The sequence below is a fragment of the Maniola hyperantus genome, chromosome 20 (genome assembly GCF_902806685.2).
Source record: "Maniola hyperantus chromosome 20, iAphHyp1.2, whole genome shotgun sequence".
Lineage (NCBI taxonomy): Eukaryota > Metazoa > Arthropoda > Insecta > Lepidoptera > Nymphalidae > Maniola > Maniola hyperantus.
This window is the reverse complement of record NC_048555.1, coordinates 13037293-13060652: the sequence shown is the minus strand read 5'-3', so window position 1 is coordinate 13060652 and position 23360 is coordinate 13037293. Positions and strand designations below refer to the sequence as shown.

The 23360-nt window shown below is 36.8% G+C and overlaps 2 protein-coding genes across 5 annotated transcripts in view; one reads left to right on the top strand and one right to left on the bottom strand.

The window, feature by feature from the left end:
• LOC117991625 (protein prickle-like) overlaps positions 1–23360 on the top strand; it is a 363781-nt gene that overhangs the window by 292790 nt on the left and 47631 nt on the right. The gene's annotated exons all lie outside the window — the stretch shown is intronic.
• LOC117991626 (uncharacterized) lies at positions 367–2199 on the bottom strand. Its single transcript, XM_069505379.1, has one exon. The coding sequence runs from the start codon at positions 2172–2174 to the stop codon at positions 1038–1040; it is 1137 nt and encodes a 378-aa protein (XP_069361480.1). The 5' UTR covers positions 2175–2199; the 3' UTR covers positions 367–1037.

Below are 23360 nucleotides of genomic sequence, written 5' to 3'. Positions count from 1 at the left end.
CCATTGGTAATGCCCATCCTGGGTAACAAATGCTGTTTTTTCCCTGTCTTCGATCTTCAAAGGAATGGACCAGAAGGCTGAATTTATATCTAGTGTTGAGAAGTATTTACACTTTGCAGTCTTTACCATCAAGTCTTCTATAAGTGGAAACGGCTGCGCTTGAGGAACCACAATTTTATTTAATTCACGAAAATCTATACATAGTCTTGATCTTTTCCCTTCTTCTTTTTTATAGGCCAGTGTTACTGGCGCAGCAAAAGGACTGCAGGACTCTTCAATTAGGTTCTCCTGTAATAACTTAGATACTTGCTGTTCAATTTCTTTTTTGTCTTCAATAGTGCACCTATAAGGTCTTTTACTACAGTATTTATCAATTAATAAATCAATATGTGCTTCATAGCCTTTCACAGTGCCTATATCATATTTATCCTTAGCAAAAAGAGGTTTATATTTGCATATTAAATCCTCTATCTCTGCCTGCTTTTGAACATCCAGATGATTGACAGAAATAATGAAACTAGTCTCTTCTACATGTTCATTGAAGTTTATTGTATATTTATCCTTAGTTTTATTCAGGACCTCCACATTTTTAATATAATTTTCCTCAATCTTACTATTTGAAATGTCCGATGGTATTCTTTTGGTTTTTAGGCTTACTTCTTCTTTATTATTATCTATTTTGAGGTTGATTGTACCCTGAGTAATTTCTAACTTCTCATTTTGAATCAGATGAAATTCTTTTATGCAGTCCAGACCAACTAAAAAGTCATAATCAAAGTTTTCTTCATCAATCACAAAAACATTAGCTTTTTTTTCCATTTCAAAAATCTTTATCTTTAATGTTACTATTCCTTTAGTTTTTTTCACGCCATTAATCGTTTTTAAGTTTGCATTTTCAATTGCAATATTATTGTTATTAGGTTTCAAAGATAGTAATCTAGAATTTATTAAAGAAACGTTTGATCCAGAGTCATAAATCCCTGTTATTTCTAAGGAATCATTTAATAACAATTTAATTTTGATTAATGGCGGGATCACTAGTTTTTTGGATTTATTTCGTTTAATTCTGTTTCTAACTCTGAATTATTAACTGTTTTTATCTGATCTCTTTTTTGTTTATCATTATTTTTGTTTTTATACCAACACAAAGATTCGGAGTGATAACGGTTGCCTTTGTTTTCTTTCTCACAAATTCTGCATGGTTTGTAACTTCCATCTCGGTCTTTAATTTTATTTTCTAAACCTTTCATTTTTATTCCCGAATTCTTTTTATTCACTAGATGTTCCAAGCCCCTGATATTATTAAACAAATCCTTAGTCTCCTTTAAGCTAGTTCTATTGATTTTGTCTGCAATAAAATTTGGGAGCCCGGTGGCAATTAAATCAATTAACGTGGTATTATCCATTGATTTATTAACTTCTAATAAAAGTTTTTCCTTTTTCAAAGCATATTCCAGTAATGATCCTTGTCTATATTTGAATAGCATTGCGTATCTCACTGGCGACCATCCCCTGTCTGCGTAAGTTTCACAGAAGTTTTCCTTCCACGTTGACCATTCCGAGTTTACTGTACATTTTATGAGTCTTGAACTGTACCAATCGAGGCATGAATCTTCTAAGAATAATCTCAAGGCCTCAATTTTCTTAGTGTCTTCTTCTATACCAACACGAATACATTCTGATTCAAAAATAGCCATCCATTGTGATACATTTGACATCTTATTATTGAATTTCTCTAATACAATTTTTTCTGTCAGCTTTTTTATATTGTCGGACTTCGATGAATTCTTTTTTTCAGCAAAATTCTCTAAGATTCTCGTCAAAGCCTCTTCTGAAATTCCAGAAGTAGAGGGCAGTGTCCGCGTTTCTTGTGTTGATTCCTCTAGCAAATATCCTTTAAACTGCATGTTTCCATCTTCATCTATGTAGGTACCACATATCTCTGGTGTTAGTGTAAACCAAACTTGTCTTCTATCATTTCTCTTTTGTAGTGTGGTTTTTACTTTTTGAAATGTTTGAGTTTTTATCAATGTGTCGTGCAGTTTTGCTGGTTGGAATTCTTCCGGCATTAAGAAGGTACGATTATTATTAGTTATTGATGTTAAGCAGATGACATTTGATTTCGGATCATCCATCGATTTTTTTACAACAAATTCCAATCTTAACTTCTCCATGTTCTTGCAAAAAATAGCTATAGAATTGTTGTTTTATAATGTGTTTATAAACACTCTGGTGAAATAAAAGATCTTGCGTTGCTCTGTAAAGAGGATTATGTTTTATTAACGACCTGACATTTTACAAGAACCAAACACATAAGTTGTTACAGATAAAGATAGACAGATAGATAGACAGATTATAATCTACCTGTAAAGAGAAACAACAATTGAAGCTATTATTTCACTGTTATTAGGTATTGTTTAAACTTTAAATTCTAATTTTATATTATAATTCGAAATTCACTCGCACAGCTAACGTTTTTATAAAAATAACAACCTGACAGTTGACACTTGACAGCTCTCTCGGGTCAATGCGCGGCAGATTCAAATTATGTGATCATAGACATAGATAAGTGATGACATTGACATAGACAAATAAATGAAGAGAAATAAATGGGCTTCCTAAGGTCATTTATATATATAGATAAAAATGAAGAAGGTTTACCTACGTAAAATATTCATACATATTTAAAATAATCTAGTTTGTGCGAAACCAGGGCACTGTACTTATTCATAGGTATATATATATATTCATTTCAACATTATTCATTTTCATTTATTTAGCATTATTATGTAAATATATTCTTAAAATTTTGCTTAACAGATAAGAAAAGGGAGCCCTATCTGAAAAAAAACTACATTACATACTTATTAACTTTTGAACGTATCCTAAATAATTTTCTATAGAGATTGTTATCGTAACTTAAGTTGTACAGTCTGCACGTCCGTCGCGTGTACTAAACCGTTCGGCGGTGAATGAGGGTAGCCTATAAAGCATATTGGGGTAAGGTAAAATATTGAGAAAGTTCTTAAAAGATACAAAATCAAAGATAAGTACTTAGCTTTTATTTGATCGTAACCCGTAATGTTTGTTTCTTTGCGCATTGCTGGCCAAACGCGGATCTACAGACTTCACACATCTTTGAGAACATTATGGAGAAGTCTCAGGCATCCAGGTTTCCTCACGACGTTTTCCTTCACCGTTAAAGCAATTAGTTAGAATTCCCGGGATCGAACCCGCGACCTCCCAGAGGCCGACGCGACGTCTGAACCACTAAACTACGTACTGTTTTTTTCAGATACAACTACATTTTTAAGAAAATTATGATTATTTTAGAACTTTGAGCCAATTCGAAATGTCTATCGAACTGAAACGAGATAAGGCATAAATTATGATATAAAATATCACCTAAATAAATAAAAGGAAAAGGTGAGTGACTGACTCACTGATCTATCAACGCACAGCTCAAACTACTGGACGGATCGGGCTGTTTGGCATGCAGATAGCTATTATAACGTAGGCATCCGCTAAGAAAGGGTTTTTGAAAGTTCAACCCCTAAGGGGGTGAAATAGGGGTTTGAAATTTGTGTTGTCCACGCGGACGAAGTCGCGAGCATAAGCTAGTAATTATTCATAAAGTAGTAAAAAATATCTTTCATGGTGAACTGTTACAACTAATAAACAACTCAGTATATAATTTTATTATAATGAACTAATAAGGCGGTAAAAAAGCTTTAATGGTTAAAATGAGCAGCGATAAGCCATCATGTTGTGGGGCGAGGTTACAGGTTACAGGTTACAGGTTACAGGTTACAGGTTACAGGTTACAGGTTACAGGTTACAGCTACACCACGGCACATTTAATATAGGTTTTAGTACATATTTAGGGCTTAGAAAATGACCTGTAATATAATAGGGTAGATTAGTATTGGCCATCTAGATTCTACTAGAATCTAGAGGTATGTTTATGTAAGAATAATATGAGATGAACACTAAATAATCTTAGCTTTTAATTCCTGTTCATCATTATCAACCGAGACGTCCACTGCTGGACATAAGTCTCTTGTAGGGACTTCCACACGCCACGATCTTGCGTCGCCTGAATCCAGCGGCACCCTGCGACTCGTCTGATTCGTCCTTCCACCTAGTGGGGGGTCTTCCAACGCTGCGCCTTCTCGTGCGAGGTCGCCATTCAAGCACCTTGGGACTCCAACGTCTACGGTCTAACGGTTTTTCGAACTATGTGCCCTGTCCATTGCCACTTCAGCTTCGCATTTCGCAACCCGTTGAGCTATACCTATCGGTTACTCTAGTGCTAATGCGGATCTCCTCATCTCTGCATTCAATCCAATTCTCCTCCAAACTCCGCGCATAGCTCTCTCCATCGCCCGCTGAGTGACTCTGAGCTTTCTTATGAGGCCCATAGTTAGCGACCATGTCTCGGATCCATATGTCATCACTGGCAACACGCACTGTTCGAATACTTTGGTCTTCAAGCGTATTTGATCACGTAGAGAAACTTCAAGCATTACTCTCTCCCGTCCATATGGTCCCAAAAACATAATTAACTTTCCTAGGAAACGACCAATACTCAACATCAGTATTGTACGTCGGCTAGGCAGAACGGCAAAACGCCGTAACGCACGCTACCCAGCAGGTACCTACCCAACTAAGTACTACCGCATTGGCACCCTTGGCACTGTGCCAATATGCTGTTTCGTAAATCTCATGTTAATCTAACTTACGGCCTAGCCTGACGGCCGTGCTTCCGAAATTGTTTTTCTGAAGGTCCTGATTATTTTAGTTATTTTTTCCCTCATTTCCACATGATATTCTTCAAAACTTTAAGCAAGAAGTAGGTAGATACGTCTTAAAATCCTCAGTTGAATCTAGCGAGTAGATTTTGGTTTTTAAAAATTTCGTGGAAACTTAGATTTTCCGCTTCATTTTCCTGGATAAAAGCAAAATAATAGGTACCTACCCCATATTCATAAGATATATTATTAGGTACTAGCTAGGTAGGTATGTTATTTCCATGACATAACGACACATACTATTTACTTATTATCACGTCATAAACACAAAATAACCTACCCATCATAGCTACCTGATGATCACCAAACGTAAGTAGAATAGAAACTGTTAGAACCAGATGGCAACTCAAATTCACCGAGGAAGACAGTTAAATCATTTTTTGCAACGACTTGTATGAACTTGTAACACCTTGAACCGTATCCATAGGAATTGCACCCCAAATGCACCATAGGTTAATGCATATTATAACTGCAGTGTAACATCAAAATGTTCCTAATAGGTAGAGAGCCAGTGACCATAATCATTAAATGTTGCTAAAAATAAATAGATACAAAATTCTTCATTACCATACATAACAAACATTAAAATACAATGGTAAATTAACAATATAATTAATGTTTAACAAATTAAAATATAATAATACTTTCGTAATTTAGTTGTAACTAGCGATCATTCATTTCTATGGGAATTTCAAAAAAATCAGCCTTATTCCTTGTCTACATTATAAAATGAACCTCTGTGCAAAATTTCAGCTTTCCATATAGCCAAGCCAAGGGCTAGGTCTGGACGTATATGAATCAGTAAATGAGTTCTGGACTTTTCTTTTCTGTTTAGATTAATATTAGTTGTAACACGGATTTTATAGGATGTACAAATGAAACGTACTTTGTAGTTACTCATAAGGCGAGAAAAGTCAAGTCACTTTTCAATCTTTTTGTATCGTATTATCTTTTACCTGCGTGAAGTACAGAATATTTCAAAAGTTCTGTAGTTTTTAAATGACTTATTTTATATCACTCGATAAAGAATATTAGCTATAAATTACTAATATGTATATTTTTTCTCCGCCAACTAAGGGAATTTTAGTCTTCTCCACCATTTCATTGACTTACACCAAAAGCCATAAAAATTCCATGCTGTTTTCGATTGAATATCATTATTATATTTGCTTCACCTCTAATATCTATAGTATGTCTTTTGCACTATTTTTGTTGTCTGGAAGAGATTGCTAGGTAGCGATAAGGCTGCCAAATTGTACCTGCATATATTATTGTTTTGCTTTGTAAGTATGTGTTTCTCTGTGTCTACTAATTTTGTGGGATATAATCTAAATATATAAAAGGAAAAGGTGACTGACTGACTGACTGACTGACTGACTGATCTATCAACGCAAAGCTCAAACTACTGGCCGGATCGGGCTGAAATTTGGCATGCAGATAGCTATTATAACATAGGCATCCGCTAAGAAAGGATTTCTGAATATTCAATCCCTAAGGGGGTGAAAATAGGGGTTTGAACTTTGTATAGTCCACGTGGACGAAGTCGCGAGCATAAGCTAGTAAAAGTATGAGGCTGAGGATGATCCGGTGTCGGGGCGAAACGTGTGTCGAGTGTGTTTTGGGATTTGTGTGGTGCTGCGTGGTGGTGTTGCGTATTGCTTGCCGAGTGGCTGCTTTGCCTGCATGGTTAGCAGCGGGAGGGCGGGCGGTGCATTTCGCATGCTGCATGTTGCATCATACAGATTCGACCTGTTTCAGCGGATTACAGCAAATGAAGCTTTTGGTTCATTGTATATCATGGACTTCCGCAAAGTAACGCCTGCTTCTATACAACAGTATATTCATTCATTCGTCAAACAAAGAAAAAAATTTATGTATCTAATCGTTCAAAAGTTTCTACCACCGCCTCTTGGTCTACAAGGTGTAGCAGTAGGTGGTACAAATGATACAGTTGCGGGTTCGCATTCAGTTTGCACCTTTCGCGAATTAATTCCACCCGCTTCCATCCATCTACCACCTGGTCTGGTCTGGTCGGGGGTCAGTCATTGCTTTTGTTGAATGTTCTAATATTATGGTGTTTTTTGTTACAGGTAAGCTTCGATTGTTGGTGAAATGATGACCGTAGTAGTATGTATTGTAGTTTTTAGTTTTTTTTTGAAGAAGAAGAATAATCTTCGTGGATACCATAAGCTGATGCCTGACTTCATTAAAGGTGGTTTACAGAGACATATGAAACCTTCCTTCAGTCTTCGTTCATTACTTCGGTTTAGGCACGAATGGTTTAGGTTCTCAAAAAATGACATTTAACTCTGTTCTCTCTGATTTTATGTTTCCGCTGCCTATAATGTGCTTTTTTGTTAGTTCAAAAACCCGAATGTAATAATTCAGTCCTTAATGGTGAAAGTATTTTCAAAATCGGTTCAATAGGTCCATTGATTACTTCCTACAAACAAACTTACAAACTTTTCCACTTTATAATATTAGTATAGATAACTACTATGATACAGTGTAAGTTTTCACAAGAGCATATAGGGGGGGGGGGGGGGGGGGATCTTAGGCCTACTATTAGCAATTGTTTAGTTTTGAGCGAATAATTTTGCTGCAAAGCGTAGCAACCAGCAACACAGACATCATTACGCAAGCCAGCGACCGGCGCGCAGTCTGCGTGACGCAGGTGCATCAAGTACCGCCAGCAATCACTGTAATCGAGTGTGAAATTACCGGGACTTCGGCCGCTGGGGCACGGGGGGTGACGGGGGGGTGACGGGGGGTGACGGGGGTTGCGATCGCAATCGTAATAGCATACTTTGACGTTGAGCGCTTATTACTAACTAACCTAGACATCTAAAACAATCTTACGCGGCTACTGGAGGACTTAAGAAGATTCTAGTGTACCTAATCCTACTTGTCATTATCATGTTCAACCCATCACCGGCCCACTATTGAGAACGGGTCTCCTCTCAGATGAACTACTAAGTACTACCTACCTATAGTACCTACTACGTTACGTAAAACGTAACTAATCATTTTTTGAAAGTCGGTTAAATAAGTAGCCTATATTACTCCTTGGTTAATCCTCTACTTGTCCGTAAAAGTCCCGTCAAAATAGGTCCAGCAGTTCCGAAGATTAGCCCGTTCAAACAGACAGACAAAAATTAAAGACAGACACTTCAATTTTATTGATTAGTCTAATTAGTCTAAATATATAAAAGGATTGACTGACTGACTGATCTATCAACGCACAGCTCAAACCACTGGACGGATCGGGCTAAAATTTGACATGCACATAGCTATTAAGACGTTGGCATCCGCTAAGAAAGGATTTTTTGAAAATTCAATCCCTAAGGGGGTGAAATAGGGATTTGTTTGTGTAGTCCACGCGGATGAAGTCGCGAGCATAAGCTAGTAAGTATATAAGATTTGATCACGTAGGTCGTAGAGAAACTCATAGCCTTTGAGCTTTATGAGGCCCATAGTTTAGCGACCATGTCTTGGATTGGATAATTATAATAATACTTACCTATTTATTTTCCATAGCGTGTTTTACACTTTTTTAATTGGTTAATAAATTAACGTTTTTCGTGGAATTAAAGCAATTTACTAAAGGGTAAAAATCAGTTGTTAGTCCAATGTATTTGAATTACAGTTATTGTATTGCTTACAAATACAAATATTAATGTAATAAATTAATGGTTTCTTAATTCATTTAATCTTTAATCTAATCTTTACATCTTGGTAGCAAATAGGTACTTGATATAATTAATATTTTGATATAAAATAAATGTTTTTTTATTAATGGTATGCAATAAAATAGGGTGAGATTATAAGAGCGGCCAGCGAGGCAAAACTCAATCTATGCAATGTCCTAGATAATGCACGTAACATCGCGGCAACCTGAGATTAGTATATAGAATATAGATGTACCAAAAAATAATGAGCCTCGATGAGATACCCAAGTATCTTTATAACAAGAGTGAATAGGCATCTTCTAGTTAAACGCATCCTATCTTAGGCCACATCATCACTTTCCATTAGGTGTAATTGTGGTCAAACGTTTGCCTATAATGAATAAAAAATGCCTCGTAGCTGTGTTACCCGTGGGCAATATTATGAGGAAAAAGTCCAATGTGACAACCCTGCTAACAGCTGATCGCGGTAATGAACTTGTAAAAAACGTCTGTGAACTAAACGCTTTTCAATCGGAAAAGAGATCGCATGCCCGATAGTGGGCCGGCGATGGGTTGAGCATGATGATGATCTTTAAATGCAAGCCACGAATTCTTTCAATTGTTATTCAATTTATATTTATATTAATTAGGATAAGCATAAAATTGTTTCATGTTTATTTTCATCTGATAACATTTAAGCCCATAAGGAATACCTAGATTGTGCGACAATCAAGAAATGGCCCCACTATACATTTTTGAGATTTCAATATTAAACGGCCAAGCCACTTTTACCAAAATGTAGGAATTGTAGAATCAGGGCTTATAAGTATAGTTATTTGTTATTTAATATTATAAATGTGATACAGTCAAGAGCACTTAAGAGCTATATACTTTGGACTTGGAACAAGCCCATGGGGGCAGCACAAATCGAAGCTCAGCTAGGGGCTTGGCTCTACTAGAGATCTCATAATCTTTAACATTGAAAGCTGTATGTACTTGTGAGTCTTGGCAACCTTTACATGAAAGTTTTTGGTGGGATACCTACATATTATAATTGTAGGTGCCACAACATGTGTCAAAAGAAAAAAAATTAAACATTAAAAAGTTTGCTGTGTTGAAGTAGAGACATTAAAACAAAATTAAAATACTAAATAATTAAAATTGTCACTAACCTCTCCTAAAATGTCACCCCATTCGGTATACTATAAAGTATTGGGAATGAAATGGGATTATGTTCATGTTACATTCAAAGCTAATTGGGTCTAGAACGTGTAAAATGGCGGCTGGTTTGGGCATTTGGATCGCAATTCTAATAATTAACCCTCGTTAAAGTTGTATGCTTGTAATGTGTTAAGGCTTATTTCGAGTAGGAACCTAATACCGTTTGTCACGAAAGGAAACGCTATGAATCTGGTTATTTTCAATTTCCATGCTACGTATTCTCGGTAATAAGACCCGCAACAGGGGTGCGTGGTTTATCGAAAATATTATAAGTACTTACCTACATTACGTGCTCTAATTTAAATGTAAAAAGTAAAGTACATAAAAGTAAAATTATTCTTTACTAGCTGCTGCCCGCGACTTGTATTGAGGTATCACTAGTCACTACCCATCTATATCTTCTTCTAAATATATAAAAGGAAAAGGTGACTGACTGACTGACTGACTGACTGAATGACTGACTGACTGACTGATCTATCAACGCACAGCTCAAACTACTGGACGGATCGGGCTGAAATTTGGCATGCAGATAGCTATTATGACGTAGGCATCCGCTAAGAAAGGATTTTTGATAATTCAACTCCTAAGGGGGTGAAATAGGGTTTTGAAATTTTGTAGTCCACGCGGACGAAGTCGCGAGCATAAGCTAGTAATATATAAAATTCAAAGTCCTGACTGACTGACTGACTGACATATATATCAACGCACAGCCTAAATCGCTGATTCTAAAGTCTATTCTTTGTAAAGAATAGGTATCCACAAAGAAAGGATTTTTCGAAATTTCACCCCTAAGTGGGTTAAGTGGGGGATGGAAGTTTGTATGAAAGTCCGTCATTTTTCAAGTTATTTGCATGAAAATTGGTATTTGGGTTTTCGGTCACAAATGAAGAAATACGTGTTTCAGGATTTTTGGAAAATTCGCCCATAAGGGTGGTAAAATAGGGGATGAAGTTTTGTATGGGAAAGTTTTAACTATTGATATTATTAACTTGTGGAAAGTAGGTTTTTTCTTGAGATTATGTGTCAGCCGAGAAACGGCTATGAGAAAATCCCCCCCTAAAGGGATGAAACGGGGGTTGGAAGGTTATATGTGTTATTCGGTGCTGTTCAGGGTGCGCGTCCTGATGTTATAATGTTTGTTTCTGGAAAAAAAATGCCATTTGTTTCCTGTAGGCCAGAAGCTAGTATGATTATAAATGCGAAAGTGTGTTTTTTTTGTTGGTTTGTCCTTCAATCACGTCGCAACGGAGCAATGGATCGACGTGCTTTTGCATGGGTTTAGTATCATGTAGATTATGAGAGGGACATAGGCTACGTTTTATCCCGGAAAAATTAAAAAGTTCCCACGGGATTTTTAAAAACCTAATTCCACGCGTACGAAGCCGCGAGCATTTCATATAAGTTTCCTTAATAAGCGAGCGTTTTGACGTTTGATAAAAAGTCGCTGATTTGACTAGTAGAATCGGATCATTAGTTCCGGAGATTACCTCTTAAATCCAAACTTACAACTTTTACCTCTATACTGTTGTCTGTTAGTGTAGATTCTTTTCATTTTCTACCTTTTCGGATAACTTTACGTGTTGTTGTTTGATCCAGTCTCCAGATCCGTGTTTTGGATGTAAACAAAACAATTACGTAGTCTGTCTGATAACTGATTGGATGGAAAGGGCCCGCTCTCGATAATTTGACGAATCACGCACATCGAATGAGCGGAATTATAACAATTTGCTATATTATTACAAGAATTACCTGCCAGTGATTATGTCTGCCTCAAATATTTTTATGTTTCTAACCTCCCCTACATCTTGCGATTCTACATTTTTAATGATCTGACCCGCCACGGTTTAGCTCGAGTGGTTTTTATGGTTCCGTACCTCAAAAGGAAAAACGGAACCCTTATACTTTATAGGATCACTTTGTTGTCTGTCTGTCTGTCTGTATGTCAAGAAACCTACAGGGTACTTCCCCTTGACCTAGAATCATGAAATTTGCTTGCTTCCGTTTGCAATGAATGCTTTTGATTCAGTTTTTTGCTCCTTCTGTAAAATTAAAATAATAGGTTTAACTGTAAAATATGAAATCAAATCAAATCAAATAATTTATTCAAAATAGGTACTTAATAAATTACACTTTTTGATTGTCGGTTGTTGGATTTGTAAGATTATAGTGGTGATAATTTTTACGCAAACTTAAAACTAAAGCTACGAGGGTTCCAAACGCGCCCAGGTCTGAGAAGAGCCCACAACAAATTTTTAAATATGAATTATATTATGCAAATATAAAAGTAAGTGGGTACAGTAATAATTATTGTGTGAATTATTATCGCATCTAAACAAATCTAAACGCATTATTTCGCTTTAAAGTCCGATTTAAATCCCGAATCAGAGTTAATAAACCTATATTTTATTTATCAAAACAAACACCTAAAGAGTTAAAAGGCAACCTAACACAACCAACTTATATTTGCAGTCAAAACAATTCAATATCAATACAAATTGTATGGAATTGATAATTTCGGAACCGCAAAATAAAAATTGTTTCGTAGCACAGTACAAAGTTATATTTGCAGACGTATTTTCGAGTGTGTGATATATTTTGTATGAGGTTTTTATTTTGTGGACGGTAATTAAAGGATAGTGTTGTTATAATGAGTGATACACTAACTAAATGGGTCAATCCATTATCTGTGGATCTGATAAGGGTCGGTCGAGTTTTGTTTTTGTTTGTTTTAATCGACGGTGTTACATTCCGATTGGGACGCGGAGGTGGGAATACTTTTGGATGTGCCATGATTTAATATGAGTTTTTTTCTCTTCTTTTCTTAATTTTTCTAAACTCTTAATTACCTACTTTATAGTAAAACTAGCTTTTCAGCCCGCGGCTTCGCCCGCGTAGCCTACAGGAAACAAATGGCATTTTTTTTTTCAGAAACAAACATTATAACATCAGGACGCGCACCCTGCACCGGCAAAACCTTCCAACCCCCAAACCCCCATTTCATCCCTTTAAGGTGGGGTTCTCATACTCGTTTCTTAGCTGACACCTAAACTAAATGAAAAAACCTACTTTTCCTACTTCCAAGTTAATAATATCAATAATTAAAACTGTCCCATACAAACTTTCATCCCCTATTTTACCACCCTTATGGGTAAATTTTCCAAAAATCCTGAAACACGTATTTCTTCATTTGAGACCGAAAACCCAAATACCAATTTTCATGCAAATAACTTGAAAAATGACGGACTTTCATACACACTCCCATCCCCCATTTAACCCACTTAGGGGTGGAATTTCGAAAAATCCTTTCTTAGTGGATACCTACTCTTTACAAAGAATAGACCCTCCTTTCATGTCTTTAGGACCAGCGGTTTAGGCTGTGCGTTGATATTTATATGTCAGTCAGTCAGTCAGTCAGGACTTTGAATTTTATATATATAGATTAAATGATTCCCGAGACTTTGTCCGCGTGGATTTAGTTTTTTTTAAATCCACTAGGAACTCTGATTTAAAAAGTTGCCTATATAAATTTCCGGGATACAAGCTACCTCTGTACTAAATTTCATATAAATAGATTAAACGGATGGGTCTTGATTATCCGGAATAAAAAGTAGCCTATGTCCTTCCTCGGGATGTAAGCTAACTTTGTACAAAATTTCATCAAAATCGATTAAACTGTTGAACTAGCAGACAGACATACTATCGCATTTATAATATAAGTATGGATAATGAAGGTAGGACGTACGTTATAAGTATTGTAAAATGCCTCATTTAACTCAGGATTTTAGAATTATCACTATTGTAAAGTGAGAAGATTATTGAACTTTTATAAAAAGGCAGACTGTAATTTTTGAACACACTTATACCTGCATACCTATCTATCTATAGCAACTGCTAAGCAACTGCTGAGTTTCTTACCGGCTTTTCTCAGTAGAATCTACATTCGAAACTGGTGGTACCTCTTGCAATTCACGAAGACGAGTGTACTTTACTTGTGTTTACGTCGTTTACACGGGCATTGCGTAAGTGTGTGTGCATGTCGGACCAATCAGTCGCGAGCAAGCGATGTCAAACGCACACATTTAGTGTACCTTACCTATACCGATACGACTTATACACAAGCATGAGCCACTCATCTTCGTGAGATGCAACAAATATAGTCACAAACGTAGCATAAGAGACACTAGTTGTCCTACATGAAACAAATCAATTTCGATCTAGATTTTTACCTCATCCACATGATTTTGAATCGGTTGCATTTCCAAGAACACAACACAATGATAGTCGCTTAGGCCGGGCGGGCGGCGGCGGCGGCTGGCGGGCGGCGGCGCGGCGGCGGGCGGCACCGCGGACCAAAACGAAGAAAAAAAACCAAAAATCCGACCAATCCACCATCCAAATGTACCTACAGGCGCCGGGCCCTCATCACAAACATGTAGACGCACTGGAAACGACATAGAAATAACTACGCTCTTTTTAACCGACTTCAAAAAAAGGAGGAGGTTCTCAATTCGTCGGAATCTTTTTTTTTTTTTTTTTTATGTATGTTCCCCGATTACTCGAAAACGCCTGGACCGATTTTGAAAATTCTTTTTTTGTTTGAAAGGGTATACTTCAAAGTTGGTCCCATTTCAATTTGGTGAAGATCTGATGAACATCTTCGAAGATAGATACTGGAACTCCTCAACGGATAAGAGTAAATTGCTCGCGATCAGTGTAATAGCTCAGTAAACAGTAGATTTTTAACCAGTCATAGCATAATTCCATGGGGCCACTAAAAATTGTGAAATAAAATTTTTTTACAAAAAAAATAAAAACCGACTTCGTTACACAAACACTAAAAATTGAAAAATAATTTAATTTATTACCGATTATATTATGTATACAAGAGTTAATATAGTTCCATAATAATATTTTTTGGGGTCGGTGCCAATGAGGTGCCATTGTGGAGTCCCATAAAAATATGAAGTCTAGACGATTCGCGCAGCTAAAGCTAATTGGCACCGGCACCAAAAAGTATTATTATGGAAAGTATTATGTCGGTTAAAAATAGGTAGCTGCCATTTGTACACTTTTTGATTGTCTATTGTTGGATTTGTAAGGTAATGATGTTATGGTGATAATTAATTATGTAAAGGTTTCAAACAAATGTTTTCAGAGTCTGTATGTGAGTTTATTTATTCCACCATAACTTCTAAATATCTGAACAGATTTTGATGTATACGATAGATATCGTTAGAATCCTTACAGTACGCGGCAGAAAATAATGTACATTGGCCTTTATAATGACATTTCGGCTTTGTAGAGCGTTGCCTCTGTCACTCACTCATACCTATGTGACTGTTTGTCGGTCTCAACGACAGAGACAATGCTCTACAAAACAGCTATCTCTTTCTAAAGGTCGATGTACATTTTCTTCTGCCGCGTACTCTGTTGTATGTACATACACTACACTGATAATTTATTTGAAAAATATTGATATGCCGGCTGTTTTTCGAATTTTCATTTTCACTTTCAAATGTGAAAAAGTATTTTGTGTGATAAATCAATTTAGCCTATTCCATAATCTGTACATCTGGGTAGAGCGTGCGGAGGCGCCAAGTTATCACAGCCCCGCCGTGGTGGTCAACTGGTCAACTGGTCAACTGGTCAACTGGTCAACTGAGATTTCGTTTACGATAACGATATACCCAGATACTGCCCGATACGACACCACTCGCTCTTGCCAAATATAAAACAAATACTTTCACATATTTTAATGTATATAACAGGTACATACATACCATGATTAATTTTTGTTTTTATTGGTCGATATTTCAACCCAATTGCACGGGTCTGGTGGTTTTCCAGCGAGAAGAACAAGAAAGAGGGTAGTTCGAGTAGGAGGGCCCTTGACAGCTCGAACTGCATCTCTCACAGCACCGCAGCCCCGTCGTGACCACGACCCGTGCAATTGGCTTGAAATATCGACAAATACAAACAAGAACCGGCCAAGTGCGAGTCAGGCTCGCGCAATGAGGGTTCCGTACTACAGTCGTATTTTTTCGACATTTTGCACGATAATTCAAAAACTATGATACATAAAAATAGATAAAAATCTGTTTTAGAATGTACAGTTGAAGACCTTTTATATGATACCCCACTTGATATAGTTATCTTACTTAGAAAATTTAAAATATTAATTATTAGTTCATGACCACAATTTAATTTTTTCCCCACGTGTCAGCTATAAGATCTACCTACTTGCCAAATTTCATGACTCTAGGTCAACGGGAAGTATCCTGTAGGATTCTTGACAGACAGACTGACAACAAAGTGATTCTATAATGGTTCCCTTTTTCCTTTTGAGGTACGGAACCCTAAAAATTAATCATGGTATGTACCTACCTGTTATATACATTACAATATGTCGTTAAACCACGAAATATGGTTAAAATACTTTTCATGTCAAATCGGTACTGACTACTGACTATTTTACCCCCTTGGGGCGATTACGCACTGCACTTCTGTCATCCGAGTTCTCTCCGTCATCCGTGAGAATATCTCGGATGTACCTCGGATTCGAATCGGACATTATATGACGTAGATATGTCAAACATGTCCATGGAATAGCTTTCATACAATAATAATGAATGCAAGAGTTGATATAGTTCTATGATGATATTTTTTGGGGTCGGTGCCAATGAGGTGCCATTGTGGAATCTCAAAAAATATAAAGTAGGTATAGATGATTCGCGCAGCTAACATACTAGCAGTGCTAGACAGAGACTCTGGTTACATAGACTAATTAAAATCTACATTAATAGGCTACTTGACAATTTTTTAAAGTTGGTCTTAAATGGTTAATATTTGTCCTATTATATCAAAAAAATTAACACTATATTTTTTTGCGCCCTAAAAACCGTAAAACTTTAATTTAAAAAAATATTTTTCTTAGACAGGTGAAAACACTGTCGGCCATGTTTGGCCGATAGATTATCTGTGCTCTGACGTCATGCATTTGTAAACAACAGTATAACCCTGGGTTATGCTGTTGTTTAACCCTGGGTTATGCTGTTGTTTACAAATGCATGACGTCAGAGCACAGATAATCTATCGGCCAAACATGGCCGACAGTGTTTTCACCTGTCTAAGAAAAATATTTTTTTAAATTAAAGTTTTACGGTTTTTAGGGCGCAAAAAAATATAGTGTTAATTCTTTTGATATAATAGGACAAATATTAACCATTTAAGACCAACTTAAAAAAATTGTCAAGTAGCCTATTGAAGTGATACGATGATACGAATAATGAAGCGAGTGTGATGAATGAATGAAAGTTGTAAACAATGGCTGATTATCCGCTGTCCCCTCGCCAGTCAATCGCATTGTCTAGTCTCTATGCCTACTCAATTACAAATGTGTCTGCTCCACTGACCTCTACTACACAAGTACGCTGGAACTGCGATTGCCGACCTATTTTTGGAGCAACTTGATTTTTGTTATTTCGACGACCTTCCTGGCGCAATGGTCAGCGCATTGTCTTATAAGTGGGAGGTCTCAGGTTCGATTTCCGGCAGGGTCAGTTTGGTCTGGTCTGGTAGGAAACTACGGCTGTGGATACCTGGATAATTACCACCAGCAAAGCCTTGCCGCCAATCTATTACGATGCTGTATAGAAACTGATAAAATTTAGTTATGAGTTTAATTAAACTGCCATACCCTTTCCAAGTCAGCTCGCTTCCATCTTATACTTCCATCTTATATTATAGGCTGCGTTATCACCTACCACCAGGCGAGATTTCAGAACTCGGAACTTTAGTTCCGTTAGTGATAAGAATCTGTCAATATAGAGTCAACACGAAGACCATTTGACACCGTGTTATTTAAATTTCGTTACGCTCGTTGGGGCGCCTTCGAAAACGTATAAAAAAATAAAATATATAACAAACAATAGGTAGAAGAGGTGTCCCATTTAATATGGCACACCTCTTCTAGCGTACTCGTACATATACATTTCAGTGGTCTGTTCGGAAGTTGGCTACGACTCGTGATGGGAATACACACCATACATACACCATACAGATTTATTGATCAAACTCGCTGCTGTCCATTTATAGACATTTGCTCGATCCTACTATTCTCAAACATGTTTTAGAGACAATAGGTACTAAGAAGATCCATTAAAAACCGGCCAAGTACGAGTCAGACTCGCGCACCGACCTACAGTCGTATTTTTTCGACATTTTGCCCAATAAATCGAAAACTATTATGCATAAAAATAAATAAAAATCTATTTTAGAATGTACAGGTAAAGCACTTTCATATGATACCCCACTTGATATAGTTATCTTACTTCAAAAATTGAAAATACTAATTATTAGTTCATGACCACAATTTAATTTTTTTTTGTAACGTAACCACAAATTCACGGTTTTCAGATTTTTCCTCTTATGTCTGCTATAAGATCTACCTACCTGCCAAATTTCATGATTCTAAGTCAACGGGAAGTACCCTGTAGGTTTCTTGACAGACCGACAGACAGACAGACAACAAAGTGATCCTATAAGGGTTCCGTTTTTCCTTTAGAGGTACGGAACCCTAAAAAGTGATTAGTAGTTAAAAATAGTGCATAATAATATATCTATCTATCTATCTTTAGTTCTAAGGTGATATAACGATTAGTCACAAATCACAATAGATCAAATTGGCAATAAAGTGGTTTCCTCCGGCTAACGGAAGCCCATGCAAATGTCGTCGCGTCGCGTCGCGTCGCGTCGGTGTCGTCACGTCCGCAGTCGCGCACCCTGGTCCCTGCTACACTTGTAAAATGATCATGAGCAGGGCATGACGGGAATCCGTAACTAATAGACTAGAGCCCGGGAGGGCCAGGCCTTCGGTACTTTATAAAATACATACAAGCTTCCTTACTAAGCGAGCTTTTGACGTTTGATAAAAAGTCGCTGATTTGACTAGTAGTCATCATCCCTATTGATTCGTAAAGAGCACTAGATTATTATTCCATCTCCTGATGATTGCTAACCTTTAAAGGAAAGGGACGAAGAAGAACTATGTATAAATAATAATTGATCTGCCAAAGGGAACCTACTAAGTCATTGTAACCACGTCCGTCAATCCGTAAACACTGAATTTCCTGAGAATAGGAATCAGAATGACGACTGCGCGATGACCGGCCAGGATAAGGGGCTATTTCCTATCGTATTACCACTCAATGCACTCACTATCGCCAGTTTCCGCCGCTGAGTGGCCGTTGACGTCAATCGCAAGACACCGGAATAGGGGTGACTAAGGCGGGATACTACGGACCAGTGTTTCCATGTACACGGTAATTACCGTAGATGCACCGTAATTCAGTCCTAATCTACCGTCAAGGTAAACATGCCATTACCTTGACCGTGTCACCGTCATACAAAAATCACGTTAAAAATTCATAATATAGTGCGTAATACGAGTACGAATCTCAGTCACGTTAGCATATTTCGTAATGGCAACATTTCTCTTGCTCTCGGTTAATCTCAGCAATCTATTTTCGTCCTTATTCAAGCAATTAGGGAGGAGTGAAATGTAAAATTATTGAGATTTAACAAAATATTAATATGAATAAATCCGTTTATGAAAAAGATATTGCTATGCTAGGAGAGTCAGATTCAGAATAATATTAATAATTGATTAAAAAGCAAATTCGTGACTTTTTTCTTTTAAAAATGACACGGTAATTTACACGGTATTCTTTTAGCTAATCCACCGTAATTTAATCTAGAAACACCGTAATTTTAACCCTTCAACACGGTAATTCTCGATTTACATATGGAAACACTGCTACGGACTACCTTTTCTAGGTTTTCAAAAACTATAAAAAGGGCCTATAGGGATAGCCTAGTGATTAAGACGTCGGCTACTCTACCATTCGGACGAGTTTCTGTCGGTCGAGATGTTTCCCAAGTCTACTCTATTCGGGTTATCCGGGGATCGATCCCGGGCAAGAACCTCTAAGTCGGAGTTATTGTGTTTTAAGCAATTAAGTATCACTTGCTAATGGTGAAGGAAAACATCGTGAGAAAAGCTGCATGCCTGGAGTTGTCGATAATGTTCTCAAAGGTGTGTGAAGTCTGCCAATTCGCATTTGGCAAAATTTAAGCCCGATATGTCCAGTAGTTTGAGCTGTGCGTTGATAGATCAGTCAGTCATTCAGCATTTCCTTTTATATATTTAGAATTTAGATGATGGACTGATTTAGATAGCTATTTAAAAACATAAACAAAAATTAATGATAAGCACCCTATAAACACACAGTGAGCACGAGCTACAATATCCTGGACAAAAAACTACTTATCAGAACATTTGTGTAAGACGCGTGGGGTCTTATCAATACCACCACTGTGCGTGATAAGGGGGGTGCATTCGACAAAATATATAATTGATAACCGTTGTGATAAGATTGCGCGCGCAAGGTGCATGGCATCAACGCGATTAGGATGACAAATATTGGTTTTTCTTTAAGTCACAATAGATGATTATTTAGTTGGATTTTTGTTTTTGTTATGTTCTGTAAAAGGCAGGTGCATTTTATATTGGTATCCATATTTGTACAGGCATTTTGTTAGAGGTTTGTTAAATTAGTTTCTGTTATTTAACATTATGTTATAAGGTTTCCCAAAACTAGGGTTTTAAACATTATTACAATTTACAAGACCAAGATTTGAACTATATTTAGGTTTATAAATCGTTATTACAGGAGGAGAGGTAGTGGCTCTCTCAGTCGTATTTCTCATTGAGGGTTAGGTTAGAGTTTCCTCACGATGTTTTCCTTCTCTGGTAAAACAAGCTACATCGCCTAATTCCTTAAAAACTTTTTAACGCCCAGTCCAAATTCTTGGACTTAGAAAATTGAATTTTTGTACAGTGATTGCCTATAAAATGTAGAGAAGAAATACGGCCAGATTTTTCGAAATATCGCAGACTAGTGTAACGTAGACTTAATCTTAGATCAGATCAGGTCCTAATTTGAAGATATTAACAAGTCAATGTTAGCAATAAAAGAGAAACCTGAACATTGAGGTATAACAGACATCAATTCACGTATGTATTACGATCCGCGTAGGTACATTATTTTTCACCGACGATAACTTCCCACGTGTCTGTCGATAGTAAATAGATACTTGCAGTTTCACCTAAACCAATCGAATACATCCAGCATAATCTACAACGTGCCCAGTCATAAAGTGTATAAACGAAAGGACGTGAAACTAGGCTCAAATATATCGTTAAAAAAATAAAAATAAAACCGAAAAAGATTTGTTTGCTAATACTTAATAGTATTCTTTTCCGATTTGTTTATTTTTGTTTTATGTACATGTTATCAAGTTATGAAATTTAAAAATCAATTTGAATATATAAAAAAACACGGTTATTTCATAGTTTTAGTTTTCACTTCTGTAGGCAGTCCACACTGACTGCCAAATTTTTATTACTTCTGATAGATATACTTTACATTTAACATCACAGGTATTTATTAACTCAACACATTGGGGCAAACAGGCTTATCTCATGTCCGAGATTTTTTGCACAGTGGGTCAAAATATCCGGGTGGACAAAACCCGTGGCGGACACGTAAGGGAATAATTGGACGCACAGGAACCTTGTCAATGTTTCCTTTGTGATCGCCGCCTTCCATCCATCACGGTTGTTTGTCAGAGATCAGGGCTATTCTGGTGAAATGGGCGTAAAATCTGTCGATACATCTCAATGGTTTGATGCTGTTTAGGGCGTAATTATTTCAGGGTTTTCGATCAAGCGAGATAATGATAGAGTAATCGTGCTGTTGGGTAGACTGTTAGGTTTATAGAATTTGGAAGGATAATGTAAAAATTTATGGATGAAAATATTTTTTTTAATTGCAGGATAGGCTTGCGCTTGACGACAGTTATGCAAAAAGGAAAGGCATACGCCTTACGTACGCTTAGGTAAGGTACGCTTACCTAGAAGATGCCTATTCACTCTTGCCTTGGTTTTTTATTCGATTACAAGTTAACCCTTGACTTTACTTAAGTTATACCTAAATCTATTTGTAGAAAATATGTGCTTGTTCCAATAAAACTAGGACAAATAAAAAAAGGTTTTGGCCAAAGATATGGTCTTAACATTTTTTTGCATTACATATTATTTGCGACATATGGCATGCTTTTAAATATTACTGTAGAGTGTAGAGTCTTCAGTAATATTTAAAAGCATGCCATATTATGTCGCAAATGTCGTCCACAGTTTAGAGGAAATGACACATTAGGTATGGTAACTAAAATAAGTACCTACTCTAACTAAAACATCAAGTTTTAGTCAAGATTAAACTATAGGCAGTAAACCAGTACCTATATAACAAAAAAAATATGTAGCTACCTATGATTTTTTTTCTTATTTAACAAATATCTAAACACTAGCACACTTGAACACTGTTGTTCACAGAAGTTCGGAAATTGAGTCACACGGCAAGTTACTGTTTCCGAATACTTTTAAAAGTTTTTTTTACGTTCGGTTACGGCCTTTTAACTCACAATTCTATTGAATTGGAGGTGTAAATTCAATAATACAGGAGTGTTACTACAAAAGGAATTTTGTCCATGCATTCCGTTATGGGCTTAAGCCCTCATAGCCCACCGGGGTATTTCTCCGTAGTTTTTAGGGTTCCGTACCTCAAAAGGAAAAACAGAACCCTTATAGGATCACCTTGTTGTCTGTCTGTCTGTCGGTCTGTCAAGAAACCTACAGGGTACTTCCCATTGACCTAGAATCATGAAATTTGGCAGGTAGATAGTTCTTATAGCAGACATAAGGGGAAAAATCTGAAAACCGTGAAATTAACATCACACGTGTTTAACATCACACAATTTAACGTGTAACATCACACAAAAAAAATTACTAATATAATTAGTATTTTCAACTTTCGAAGTGAGATAACTATATCAAGTGGGGTATCATATGAAAGGTCTTCACCTGTACATTCTAAAACATATTTTTATTTTTTATGCATCATAGTTTTTGAATTATCGTGCAAAATGTCGAAAAAATACGACTGTAGTACGGAACCCTCATTGCGCGAGCCTGACTCGCACTTGGCCGGTTTTTTAATATAGTTACAGATTTCTGTTTATTTACACATTATAATTCAATGTTTATTTACGGAATACATAGATGATACATAAGTTCCGCAAATTGCTATTGCGCTGGAACCATGTCTCATTAACATCGAAATTACCTACGTCATTTTGACGTCAGCTGAAATAAAAATATACCATCAGCTCGAAACTTCAGTCGTGCTGACGTCACTAAAATGGCGGCCACGCGCACTAGAAATTTGCGGGACTTATACCCGCAAATCGTCTACGTTGATTTAGGTTTTTAAAAATCCCGTGGGAACTCATTGATTTTCCAGGATAAAAGTAGCTTTCTATGTAACTTTCCAGGTGTTTAATACCCATGCAAAAAATGACGTCAATCCGTTGCTTCGTTGCGACCCGATTGAAGGATAAACCAACATACAAACACACTTTCACATTAAATTAGTAGTGATAGATTGACAGATTCTAATGGGCAGATTACACCTACCGAGTACACAGTGGCGTGCACAGGGTTTGAGGCCAGGGTAGGCATTAGTTAGGTAGGAACCTGTTT

What these genes read in the sequence shown, in the direction of transcription:
- LOC117991626 (XM_069505379.1), bottom strand. Translation starts at nt 2,174, where the DNA reads ATGGAGAAGTTAAGATTGGAATTTGTTGTAAAAAAATCGATGGATGAT.